Here is a 12,397-nt window from a genome sequence, read left to right as displayed (position 1 = left end):
GGTGAGACGAGAGGGGGAGGGGGGGGTTCACGGCCTCGGGGAAGGTCAGACGAGAGGGGAAGGGGGGGGGGGTGTGTGTGTGTGTGTTTATAGATGGCAGAAGGTGATCCTCATGGTCACTGCCTCCAGCAAGGTGACAAACTACCTGCTTAAAAACAGGCAGATGTAAAAAAAAAAAAAGTAAACTGCTGCTAGAGATCTACTCTCATTGGTAGAGAGGTTCTACTGTCTGTTGACCTCAGCACCAACATTGGTAGAGAGGTTCTACTGTCTGTTGACCTCAGCACCAACATTGGTAGAGAGGTTCTACTGTCTGTTGACCTCAGCACCAACCAATGATGTTCGGCTTTCACAGTGCGTTTGTTCTTGGCCATAAAATAAGTGTTGTTATACTTTATAGCACACGGTATGAAATAATAATCATCTGTTTGGTTCCAGCTGTTTGGCATCGACAGCAAGTCAGGCAGTATTCTGTGGAAGCACTACCTGGAGAATGTCCAGCCCAACGCAGCCTTCAAACTGATAGTCCAGAGGACTACCGCTCACTTCCCACATCCCCCACAGTGCACTCTGCTCATCAAGGATAAGGTAGGAAAACAACACCATGGACTGTGTTGCAAACTAGTCCTTACTACATCATTTATAAATGTTTTATATGTGAGAGCTCTGGTGATCTAAGATTCCCAAATTATTTACATTTGATCTTGAACGTAAAAAAGACATTGGGGGCTGTCGTAATCAAGCATCTCAGTAGGATTTAATACCTAAGTGTTTACATACTGGGGGCGGCAGGTAGCCTAGTGGTTAGAGCGTTGGGCCAGTAACCGAAAGGTTGCAAGATCAAATCCCTGACCTGACAAGGTACAAATCTGTCGTTCTGCCCCTGAACAAGACAGTTAACCCACTGTTCCCCGGTAGGCCGTCATTGAAAATAAGAATTTGTTCTTAACTGACTTGCCTAGTTAAATAAAGATAAAATAAAAAATACTGTAACTGTGGGGCAGCTCTTACTCCGACTGGATGTAACGTTGGAGGAAATGTCTCTATTTTTCTAAACATTTCTACTTTTTCATTTTCAACGTTATGGAATGTTTTTAATGGAGGAAGACTTTTATTTTGGAGGAAGACTTTTATTTTGTAACATTGCAGACTGCTTCAAAACATTTCTGTTTTTCACCCCAGGACACTGGCCTGGCCACCCTGCATGTGTTCAACCCCATCTTTGGCAGGAAGAGTCACATCGCCCTGCCGGCCCTGCCCCGACCCATCCTCCAGTCACTACTACTACCGGTTATAGACCAGGACTACGCCAAGGTCCTGCTGCTGGTCGATGACCAATACAAGGTAGGACTACATCTGTCTGATTTCAAGGCCTTGGCGGGGATGAAACATCAATGATGTGAAATAAAACATTATGCTGCATTGTGGGAAAGATTTGCGCTTTTCTTTTGTAACGTACCTGTTAGTGTTGACTTCTTCTGCCTTTTTATATGCCTTCCCTCCCTCCCTTCAGGTGACAGCCTTCCCCTCCACTAAGAACGTCCTGCAGCAGCTCCAGGAGATGGCCTCCTCGATCTTCTTCTACCTGATCCGCTCAGATCAGGGAAACCTGTCTGGATTCAGGCTGCGAAAGGTGACCTAACAGTGTGTGTGTGCACGCGACATTCATTTGTGTATGCATGGATGTGACATTGAGAGTGTGTGTGTGTTCCTCCAGGACCTGTCCACAGAGCGGATCTGGGAGGTGGTCCTACCTACAGAGGTCCAGAAGATAGTAGCTGTCAAAGGGAAGAGGCCCAACGAGCATGTCCACTCTCAGGGCAGAGTGATGGGAGACCGCAGTGTTCTCTACAAGGTAAACACTGCTCTAGGTGGTAGGACAGTGTTCTCTACAAGGTAAACACTGCTCTAGGTGGTAGTACAGTGTTCTCTACAAGGTAAACACTGCTCTAGGTGGTAGGACAGTGTTCTCTACAAGGTAAACACTGCTCTAGGTAGGGTAAACACTGCTCTAGGTGGTAGGACAGTGGTCTCTACAAGGTAAACATTGCTCTAGGTGGTAGGACAGTGTTCTCTACAAGGTAAACACTGCTCTAGGTAGGGTAAACACTGCTCTAGGTGGTAGGACAGTGTTCTCTACAAGGTAAGCACTGCTCTAGGTGGTAGGACAGTGTTCACTACAAGGTAAACACTGCTCTAGGTGGTAGGACAGTGTTCACTACAAGGTAAACACTGCTCTAGGTGGTAGGACATTGTTCACTACAAGGTAAACACTGCTCTAGGTGGTAGGACAGTGTTCACTACAAGGTAAACACTGCTCTAGGTGGTAGGACAGTGTTCTCTACAAGGTAAACACTGCTCTAGGTAGTAGGACAGTGTTCGCTACAAGGTAAACACTGCTCTAGGTAGTAGGACAGTGTTCTCTATGGTAAACACTGCTCTAGGTGGTAGGACAGTGTTCGCTACAAGGTAAACACTGCTCTAGGTGGTAGGACAGTGTTCGCTACAAGGTAAACACTGCTCTAGGTAGGGTAAACACTGCTCTAGGTGGTAGGACAGTGTTCTCTACAAGGTAAACACTGCTCTAGGTGGTAGGACAGTGTTCGCTACAAGGTAAACATTGCTCTAGGTGGTAGGACAGTGTTCGCTACAAGGTAAACATTGCTCTAGGTGGTAGGACAGTGTTCGCTACAAGGTAAACACTGCTCTAGGTGGTAGGACAGTGTTCGCTACAAGGTAAACACTGCTCAAGGTGGTAGGACAGTATAGTCGTGGCCAAAAGTTTTGAAAATTACATAAATATACATTTTCACAAAGTTTGCTGTTTCAGTGTCTTTAGATATTTTTGTCAGATGTTACTATGGAATACTGAAGTATAATTACAAGCATTTCATAAGTGTCAAAGGCTTTTATTGACAATTACATGAAGTTGATGCAAAGAGTCAATATTTGCAGTGTTGACCCTTCTTTTTCAAGACCTCTGCAATCCGCCCTGGCATGCTGTCAATTAACTTCTGGGCCACATCCTGACTGATGGCAGCCCATTCTTGCATAATCAATGCTTGGATTATGTCAGAATTTGTAGGTTTTTGTGTGTCCACCTGCCTCTTGAGGATTGACCACAAGTTCTCAATGGGATTAAGGTCTGGGGAGTTTCCTGGCCATGGACCCAAAATATCGATGTTTTGTTCCCCGAGCCACTTAGTTATCACTTTTGCCTTATGGCAAGGTGCTCCATCATGCTGGAAAAGGCATTGTTCTTCACCAAACTGTTCCTGGATGGTTGGGAGAAGTTGCTCTCGGAGGATGTGTTGGTACCATTCTTTATTCATGGCTGTGTTCTTAGGCAAAATTGTGAGTGAGCCCACTCCCTTGGCTGAGAAGCAACCCCACATGAATGGTCTCAGGATGCTTTACTGTTGGCATGACACAGGACTGATGGTAGCGCTCACCTTGTCTTCTCTGGACAAGCTTTTTTCCGGATGCCCCAAACAATCGGAAAGGGGATTCATCAGAGAAAATGACTTTACCCCAGTCCTCAGCAGTCCAATCCCTGAACCTTTTGCAGAATATCAGTCTGTCCCTGATGTTTTTCCTGGAGAGAAGTGGCTTCTTTGCTGCCTTTCTTGACATCAGGCCATCCTCCAAAAGTCTTCGCCTTACTGTGCGTGCAGATGCACACCTGCCTGCTGCCATTCCTGAGCAAGCTCTGTACTGGTGGTGCCCCGATCCCGCAGCTGAATCAACTTTAGGAGACGGTCCTGGCGCTTGCTGGACTTTCTTGGACGCCCTGAAGCCTTCTTCACAACAATTGAACCGCTCTCCTTGAAGTTCTTGATGATCTGATAAATGGTTGATTTAGGTGCAATCTTAGTGGCAGCAATATCCTTGCCTGTGAAGCCCTTTTTGTGCAAAGCAATGATGACGGCACGTGTTTCCTTGCAGGTAACCATGGTTAACAGAGGAAGAACAATGATTCCAAGAACCACCCTCCTTTTGAAGCTTCCAGTCTGTTATTCGAACTCAATCAGCATGACAGAGTGATCTCCAGCCTTGTCCTCGTCAACACTCACACCTGTGTTTAACGAGAGAATCCCTGACATGATGTCAGCTGGTCCTTTTGTGACAGTACTGAAATGCAGTGGAAATGTTTTTCGGGGGGATTCAGTTCATTTGCATGGCAGAGAGGGACTTTGCAATTATTTTCAATTCATCTGATCACTCTTGATAACATTCTGGAGTATATACAAATTGCCATCATACAAACTGAGGCAGCAGAAAATTAATATTTGTGTCATTCTCAAAACTTTTGGCCACGACTGTAGACCACAGCAGGGGTTCTTCAACCTCTACAACCTGGGGCCCAAATGAGAAAGTCTGTTTTTCCTGGCACCCAAGTTTTTGAAAACATGCAACTATACGTAAATATCGGTGCATTTCATTGTCCTTAAGCCTAAAAAAATGCTGTATAGACAACAACAAATAATGAGATATACATATAAATGATTAAAAACAGTCTTACATATCTGTCTAGGTTGGAACTGTTGCTGCTAAAATTAATTCACATTAATTCATTCTGAACTGGAATAAACTGACTGATCAAATCACACAGATATGTCTCTCTGTTTGTCATGGTCGGTCTGTCTTTGTCTTGGTCGGTTGATCTGTCTTGGTCTACATCTGTGTGAAATGTTAAATAATTGTATTCAGATTTTTTTTATTTTATTACTTGTATTTTAACAGCAACAGTTCCAACCTAGACTTGTTTCCAACAGTAATTTATACAGTAAGATGTACAGTAATTTATACAATAAGATGTGTACAGTAGGTATGATCATTTTGATTCTCCATCTGTATTGCACTATCAGTATCTTGCTAGCTTGCTTTGGCTAACATTAGCTAGCTAGCTATTAGCTGTGTACGAGGGGATTGTTTGTAAGAACTAATCTACTACTATGAGTTAGTTAGTACTCCCTTATTTCTGCTTATCATAACCTGTTATAAAACGACAACAATGCCTTGCTAGCTGACTTACTCGTCCACTGTCGAAGCACTGTTTCCTGAGGCATTCTGCCCTGTTCTGACAGAGCTCCCTGGGTTTACCGTCATGCTGTGTGGATGTTTTGGTCAGGACGGGTCGTTTTTTAATTGGTTCGTTTTGAGAGACTCATTTCTAGCATGCTGACCAAACCGGTTGTGCGGTTCACCCACACCAGAAGCGATCAGGACACGCAGGTTGAAATATCAAAACAAACTCTTAACCAATTATATTTATTTGGGGAACAGGTCGAAAAGCATTAAACATTTATGGCAATTTAGCTAGCTATCTAGCTAGCTTGTTGTTGCTAGCTAATTTGTCCTGGTATATAAACGTTGATTTGTTATTTTACCTGAAATGCACAAGGTCCTCTACTCCGACAATTAATCCACACATAAAACGATCAACCGAATTTGTTTCTCATCTCTCCTCCTTGCTTAAGGCTTTATTTTTCTTCTTTGGACTTTAAATGGCGGTTGGCAACCAACTTTAAGGTGCATTATCACCACCAACTGGACTGGAGTGTGGACCTCAGTTCATCTTTCAATCACCCACGTGGGTATATGCTCCTAACAACCAATGAGGAGATGGGAGAGGCGGGACTTGCAGCGTGTTGAGCATCACAAATAGAACTCATTTCTATTTTAGAGACCTGGCCACGCAGACGCCCGCTAGCAGTGTGGGTGCAATGATTGAATAACATGTATGTGTACATTTTATTTTTGCGACGGCCAGCGGTGTGGTCAGCACTTCACCGCACAAAACACATTGCGGGCGATCCTTGTTATTTCTCAAAGTTTGTACAAAACCCAAGAGAGAAACTCTTCGCTGTATTTGCGTTTTCATGACGATTTGAGCTCAGAACTTGTGGCTAGTTTGAGTTCATTTGATGACAGCTTGTGAGTGATGGCGAGTGGGAATGACAAGTCAGTGGCTGACAGCACATCATATGCTGCTGAACCACAGCTCTGAAGCGTGTGGGTCGCGGAGTGCAGTTGCACACGTGGCCAAATCAATTCCAGTAATTAATTAAATAGTTATACATTAACTCTGACGTGTCACGACCCACTATTAACACGTCAATTGGGTTGCGACGCACATACTTTAAGAAAGGCTTAAAGGGTCTACACTCAAACTATTAAGGGCCGGTTTCCCAGATCCAGATTTAGACTAGTCCTGGACTAAAAAGCATGTTCAGCGGGTAATATCTGCAAACTCTGACCCAAAAGTTTAACTTTTAATAATTTTTCAGGAGCAACAAGTGCACATACAAACTTGTTGGAAATAAGAAAAATTTAGATTTTTGTGTGAAGACCTGAATAACAGTCACTTTTCTTTTTACCACAGTACCTGAACCCTAACCTGCTGGCAGTGGTGACGGAGAGTACAGACACCCACCCTGAGCGGGCCTTCGTGGGCGTGTTCCTGGTCGACGGTGTGACCGGACGCATCATCCATGAAGCCGTCCAGAGAAAGGCCAGGGGGCCCGTCCACTTTGTTCACTCTGAGAACTGGGTTGTGGTGAGTAGTAGCAGCAGTATTCGTAGCAGAAGTATTCGCAGTAGTAGTACTACTATCAGTAGTAGTATTCTCAGCAGTACTATCAGTAGTAGGAGCAGTAGCAGTACTATTAGGAGTAGTAGTAGTATTCTCAGTAGTGGTGGTAGTAGTAGTATTATCAGTAGTAGTAGTATTATCAGTGGTGGTGGTGGTAGTAGTATTATCAGTAGTGGTATTATCAGTAGTGGTGGTAGTAGTGGTATTATCAGTAGTGGTGGTAGTAGTATATTATCAGTAGTGGGGGTGGTAGTAGTAGTAGTATTATCAGTAGTGGTGGTAGTAGTGGTATTATCAGTAGTGGTATTATCAGTAGTGGTGGTAGTAGTGGTATTATCAGTAGTGGTGGTAGTAGTATATTATCAGTAGTGGGGGTGGTAGTAGTAGTAGTATTATCAGTAGTGGTGGTAGTAGTGGTATTATCAGTAGTGGTATTATCAGTAGTGGTGGTAGTAGTGGTATTATCAGTAGTGGTGGTAGTAGTATATTATCAGTAGTAGTGGTATTATCAGTAGTGGTGGTATTAGTAGTATTATCATTAGTGGTGGTAGTAGTAGTATTATCAGTAGTGGTATTATCAGTAGTAGTATTATCACTAGTGGTGGTAGTAGTAGTATTATCAGTAGTGGTATTATCAGTAGTGGTGGTAGTAGTAGTATTATCAGTAGTGGCGGTAGTAGTAGTATTATCAGTAGTAGTGCTGGTAGTAGTGGTATTATCAGTAGTGGTGGTAGTAGTAGTATTATCATTAGTGGTGGTATTAGTAGTATTATCAGTAGTGGTATTATCAGTAGTGGTGGTAGTAGTAGTAGTGGTGGTAGTAGTAGTATTATCAGTAGTAGTGGTATTATCAGTAGTAGTATTATCAGTAGTGGTGGTAGTAGTAGTGGTATTATCAGTAGTGGTGGTAGTAGTAGTATTATCATTAGTGGTGGTAGTAGTAGTATTATCAGTAGTAGTATTATCATTAGTGGTGGTAGTAGTATTATCAGTAGTAGTATTATCATTAGTGGTGGTATTAGTGGTATTATCAGTAGTGGTGGTATCAGTAGTGGTGGTGGTAGTAGTATTATCAGTAGTAGTATTATCATTAGTGGTGGTATTAGTGGTATTATCAGTAGTGGTATTATCATTAGTGGTGGTAGTAGTATTATCAGTAGTAGTATTATCATTAGTGGTGGTATTAGTGGTATTATCAGTAGTGGTATTATCAGTAGTGGTAGTAGTAGTATTATCAGTAGTAGTATTATCATTAGTGGTGGTAGTAGTATTATCAGTAGTAGTATTATCATTAGTGGTGGTATTAGTGGTATTATCAGTAGTGGTATTATCAGTAGTGGTAGTAGTAGTGGTATTATCAGTAGTGGTGGTAGTAGTAGTAGTATTATCAGTGGTGGTGGTAGTAGTAGTATTATCAGTAGTGGTAGTAGTATTATCAGTGGTGGTATTAGTGGTATTATCAGTAGTGGTATTATCAGTAGTGGTAGTAGTAGTGGTATTATCAGTAGTGGTGGTAGTAGTAGTGGTATTATCAGTAGTGGTGGTAGTAGTAGTAGTATTATCAGTAGTGGTAGTAGTAGTAGTAGTATTATCAGTAGTGGTAGTAGTATTATCAGTGGTGGTGGTGGTAGTAGTATTATCAGTAGTGGTAGTAGTAGTAGTAGTATTATCAGTAGTGGTAGTAGTATTATCAGTGGTGGTGGTGGTAGTAGTAGTATTATCAGTAGTGGTAGTAGTATTATCAGTGGTGGTGGTGGTAGTAGTATTATCAGTAGTGGTAGTAGTAGTAGTAGTATTATCAGTAGTGGTAGTAGTATTATCAGTAGTAGTAGTGGTGGTAGTAGTAGTAGTAGTGGTGGTAGTAGTATTATCAGTAGTGGTGGTAGTAGTAGTAGTATTATCAGTAGTGGTAGTAGTAGTAGTAATATTATCAGTAGTGGTAGTAGTATTATCAGTGGTGGTGGTGGTAGTAGTATTATCAGTAGTGGTAGTAGTATTAGTAGTATTATCAGTAGTAGTAGTATTATCAGTAGTGGTGGTAGTAGTAGTAGTATTATCAGTAGTGGTAGTAGTATTATCAGTGGTGGTGGTGGTAGTAGTATTATCAGTAGTGGTAGTAGTAGTAGTATTATTATCAGTAGTGGTAGTAGTATTATCAGTAGTAGTGGTGGTAGTAGTAGTAGTAGTGGTGGTAGTAGTATTATCAGTAGTGGTGGTAGTAGTAGTAGTATTATCAGTGGTGGTGGTTGTAGTAGTAGTAGTGGTGGTAGTAGTAGTAGTAGTGGTGGTAGTATTATCAGTAGTGGTGGTAGTAGTAGTAGTATTATCAGTGGTGGTGGTAGTAGTAGTAGTAGTAGTAGTGGTGGTGGTAGTAGTATTATCAGTAGTGGTGGTAGTAGTAGTAGTGGTGGTAGTAGTAGTAGTAGTATTATCAGTAGTGGTAGTAGTATTATCAGTAGTAGTGGTGGTAGTAGTAGTAGTAGTGGTGGTAGTAGTATTATCAGTAGTGGTGGTAGTAGTAGTAGTATTATCAGTAGTGGTAGTAGTATTATCAGTAGTAGTGGTGGTAGTAGTAGTAGTAGTAGTAGTGGTGGTAGTAGTAGTAGTAGTGGTAGTAGTATTATCAGTAGTGGTGGTAGTAGTAGTAGTATTATCAGTAGTGGTGGTAGTATTATCAGTAGTGGTGGTGGTATTATCAGTGGTGGTGGTGGTAGTAGTAGTAGTGGTGGTAGTAGTAGTAGTAGTGGTAGTAGTATTATCAGTAGTGGTGGTAGTAGTAGTAGTAGTAGTGGTGGTGGTAGTAGTATTATCAGTAGTGGTAGTAGTATTATCAGTAGTGGTGGTGGTAGTAGTATTATCAGTAGTGGTAGTAGTATTATCAGTAGTAGTGGTGGTAGTAGTAGTAGTAGTAGTGGTGGTAGTAGTAGTAGTAGTGGTAGTAGTATTATCAGTAGTGGTGGTAGTAGTAGTAGTATTATCAGTAGTGGTGGTAGTATTATCAGTAGTGGTGGTGGTATTATCAGTGGTGGTGGTGGTAGTAGTAGTAGTGGTGGTAGTAGTAGTAGTAGTGGTAGTAGTATTATCAGTAGTGGTGGTAGTAGTAGTAGTATTATCAGTAGTGGTGGTAGTATTATCAGTAGTGGTGGTGGTATTATCAGTGGTGGTGGTAGTATTATCAGTAGTGGTAGTAGTAGTAGTAGTATTATCAGTAGTGGTAGTAGTATTATCAGTGGTGGTGGTGGTAGTAGTATTATCAGTAGTGGTGGTAGTATTATCAGTAGTGGTGGTAGTATTATCAGTAGTAGTAGTAGTATTATCAGTAGTGGTGGTAGTATTATCAGTAGTGGTGGTGGTATTATCAGTAGTAGTAGTAGTATTATCAGTAGTGGTGGTAGTATTATCAGTAGTGGTGGTGGTATTATCAGTAGTGGTAGTAGTATTATCAGTAGTAGTGGTGGTGGTAGTAGTATTATCAGTAGTGGTAGTAGTATTATCAGTAGTAGTGGTGGTAGTAGTAGTAGTAGTGGTGGTAGTAGTAGTAGTAGTGGTAGTAGTATTATCAGTAGTGGTGGTAGTAGTAGTAGTATTATCAGTAGTGGTGGTAGTATTATCAGTAGTGGTGGTGGTATTATCAGTGGTGGTGGTGGTAGTAGTAGTGGTAGTAGTATTATCAGTAGTGGTGGTAGTAGTAGTAGTAGTAGTGGTGGTGGTGGTAGTAGTATTATCAGTGGTGGTGGTGGTAGTGGTAGTAGTAGTGGTAGTAGTATTATCAGTAGTGGTGGTAGTAGTAGTAGTAGTGGTAGTAGTATTATCAGTAGTGGTGGTGGTAGTAGTATTATCAGTGGTGGTGGTGGTAGTAGTAGTAGTAGTGGTAGTAGTATTATCAGTAGTGGTGGTAGTAGTAGTAGTATTATCAGTGGTGGTGGTGGTAGTAGTAGTAGTGGTGGTAGTAGTAGTAGTAGTGGTAGTAGTATTATCAGTAGTGGTGGTAGTAGTAGTAGTATTATCAGTAGTGGTGGTAGTATTATCAGTAGTGGTGGTGGTATTATCAGTGGTGGTGGTGGTAGTGGTAGTGGTGGTAGTAGTAGTAGTAGTAGTGGTGGTGGTAGTAGTATTATCAGTGGTGGTGGTGGTAGTAGTGGTGGTAGTAGTAGTAGTAGTGGTAGTAGTATTATCAGTAGTGGTGGTAGTAGTAGTAGTAGTGGTAGTAGTATTATCAGTAGTGGTGGTGGTAGTAGTATTATCAGTGGTGGTGGTGGTGGTGGTAGTAGTAGTAGTAGTGGTAGTAGTATTATCAGTAGTGGTGGTAGTAGTAGTAGTATTATCAGTGGTGGTGGTGGTAGTAGTATTATCAGTAGTGGTGGTAGTAGTAGTAGTATTATCAGTAGTGGTGGTAGTATTATCAGTAGTGGTGGTGGTATTATCAGTGGTGGTGGTGGTAGTGGTAGTGGTGGTAGTAGTAGTAGTAGTAGTGGTGGTGGTAGTAGTATTATCAGTGGTGGTGGTGGTAGTAGTGGTGGTAGTAGTAGTATTGTCAGTAGTAGTGGTGGAAGTATTATCAGTAGTAGTGGTGGTAGTATTGTCAGTAGTGGTATTATCAGTAGTGGTAGTAGTATTATCAGTAGCTGTGGTAGTATTATCAGTAGTAGCATTTGCAGTAGTAGTAGTAGCAGCTGTTGTTACGGTCACAAGTGTTACAAAGATGATTTCTATGGTGAGGAAAAAGTTAATGAACTACTGTCTTCCAGCTATTGAGAAACCCTAAACATTTCTCTCTCTCTCTATATATATATATATATATATATATATATATCTCTCTGTCTCTCTGTCTCTCTGTCTCTCTCTCTCTCTGTCTCTCTGTCTCTCTGTCTCTCTCTCTCTCTGTCTCTCTGTCTCTTTCTCTCTCTCTCTCTCTCTATATGTCTCTCTATATATCTATATGTCTCTCTGTCACTCCCTCCCTCTCCACAGTATGAGTACTGGAACACCAAGTCCAGGCGTAATGAGTTCAGTGTGCTGGAGCTGTTTGAAGGGACAGAGCTGTATAACAGCACAGTGTTCAGTAGTCTGGACAGACCCCACCTGCCCCAGGTCCTACAGCAAACCTACATCTTCCCCTCTCCCATCACCACCATGGAGGCTACGCTCACTGAGAAGGGCATCACCTCCAGACATCTCCTGGGTCAGTATGGGTGGGAGGGAGGGGAGGTATGGGAGGGAGGGAGGGAGGGAGGGAGGGAGGGAGGGAGGGAGGGAAGGGAGGGATGGGAGGGGAGGTATGGGAGGTATGGAGGGAGGGAGGGAGGGAAGGGAGGGATGGGAGGGGAGGTATGGGAGGTATGGAGGGAGGGAGGGAGGGAGGGAGAGGGAGAGGAGGTATGGGTGGGAGGGATGGGTGGGTGTTTCTGTGGATGGCTAAATGTTGCTCCCTGAGATCTCCTGAGTCAGTACTTTTTAAATATTTAAAATAATAAAGAGATTGCAAAACGTTGCTTAAACAATAACCAAGGATACTAAGAAGTATTTGTTATTGATTTTCATGGTTACATTTTTTGCTGTTGTTGCTAAACCTTTACTTATGCAGATTTTGCAATGGTGTCACGTACCAGTTTAGTGGATTTAATGCCCTCTTTCAGCACTGTCTGTATCGTAATTCATTTTGCTATTTGTTTCTCAGTGGGGTTACCATCGGGAGCCATCTTGTCTCTCCCCAAGATGTTCCTGGATCCACGGAGACCAGAGGTCGTCACTGAACACAGCCGGTTAGTACCAACACATACCCCTGGGTCGTGTTCATTAGGC

General features: G+C 42.3%; 1 protein-coding gene across 1 annotated transcript in view; it reads left to right on the top strand.

The window, feature by feature from the left end:
- LOC139543120 (ER membrane protein complex subunit 1-like) overlaps window positions 1-12,397 on the top strand; it is a 28,393-nt gene that overhangs the window by 10,765 nt on the left and 5,231 nt on the right. Inside the window, exons 14-20 of the mRNA XM_071349298.1 lie at window positions 439-588; window positions 1,183-1,344; window positions 1,514-1,633; window positions 1,718-1,855; window positions 6,386-6,559; window positions 11,567-11,777; window positions 12,273-12,357. Of these exons, the coding sequence (XP_071205399.1) occupies window positions 439-588; window positions 1,183-1,344; window positions 1,514-1,633; window positions 1,718-1,855; window positions 6,386-6,559; window positions 11,567-11,777; window positions 12,273-12,357 (1,040 nt within the window). The remainder of the gene's footprint in view (window positions 1-438; window positions 589-1,182; window positions 1,345-1,513; window positions 1,634-1,717; window positions 1,856-6,385; window positions 6,560-11,566; window positions 11,778-12,272; window positions 12,358-12,397) is intronic.

Source organism: Salvelinus alpinus, chromosome 17, assembly GCF_045679555.1.
Source record: "Salvelinus alpinus chromosome 17, SLU_Salpinus.1, whole genome shotgun sequence".
Taxonomy (NCBI): Eukaryota; Metazoa; Chordata; class Actinopteri; order Salmoniformes; family Salmonidae; genus Salvelinus; species Salvelinus alpinus.
The sequence above is the reverse complement of the archived record's forward strand: the minus strand, read 5'-3'. Positions and strand labels throughout refer to the sequence as shown.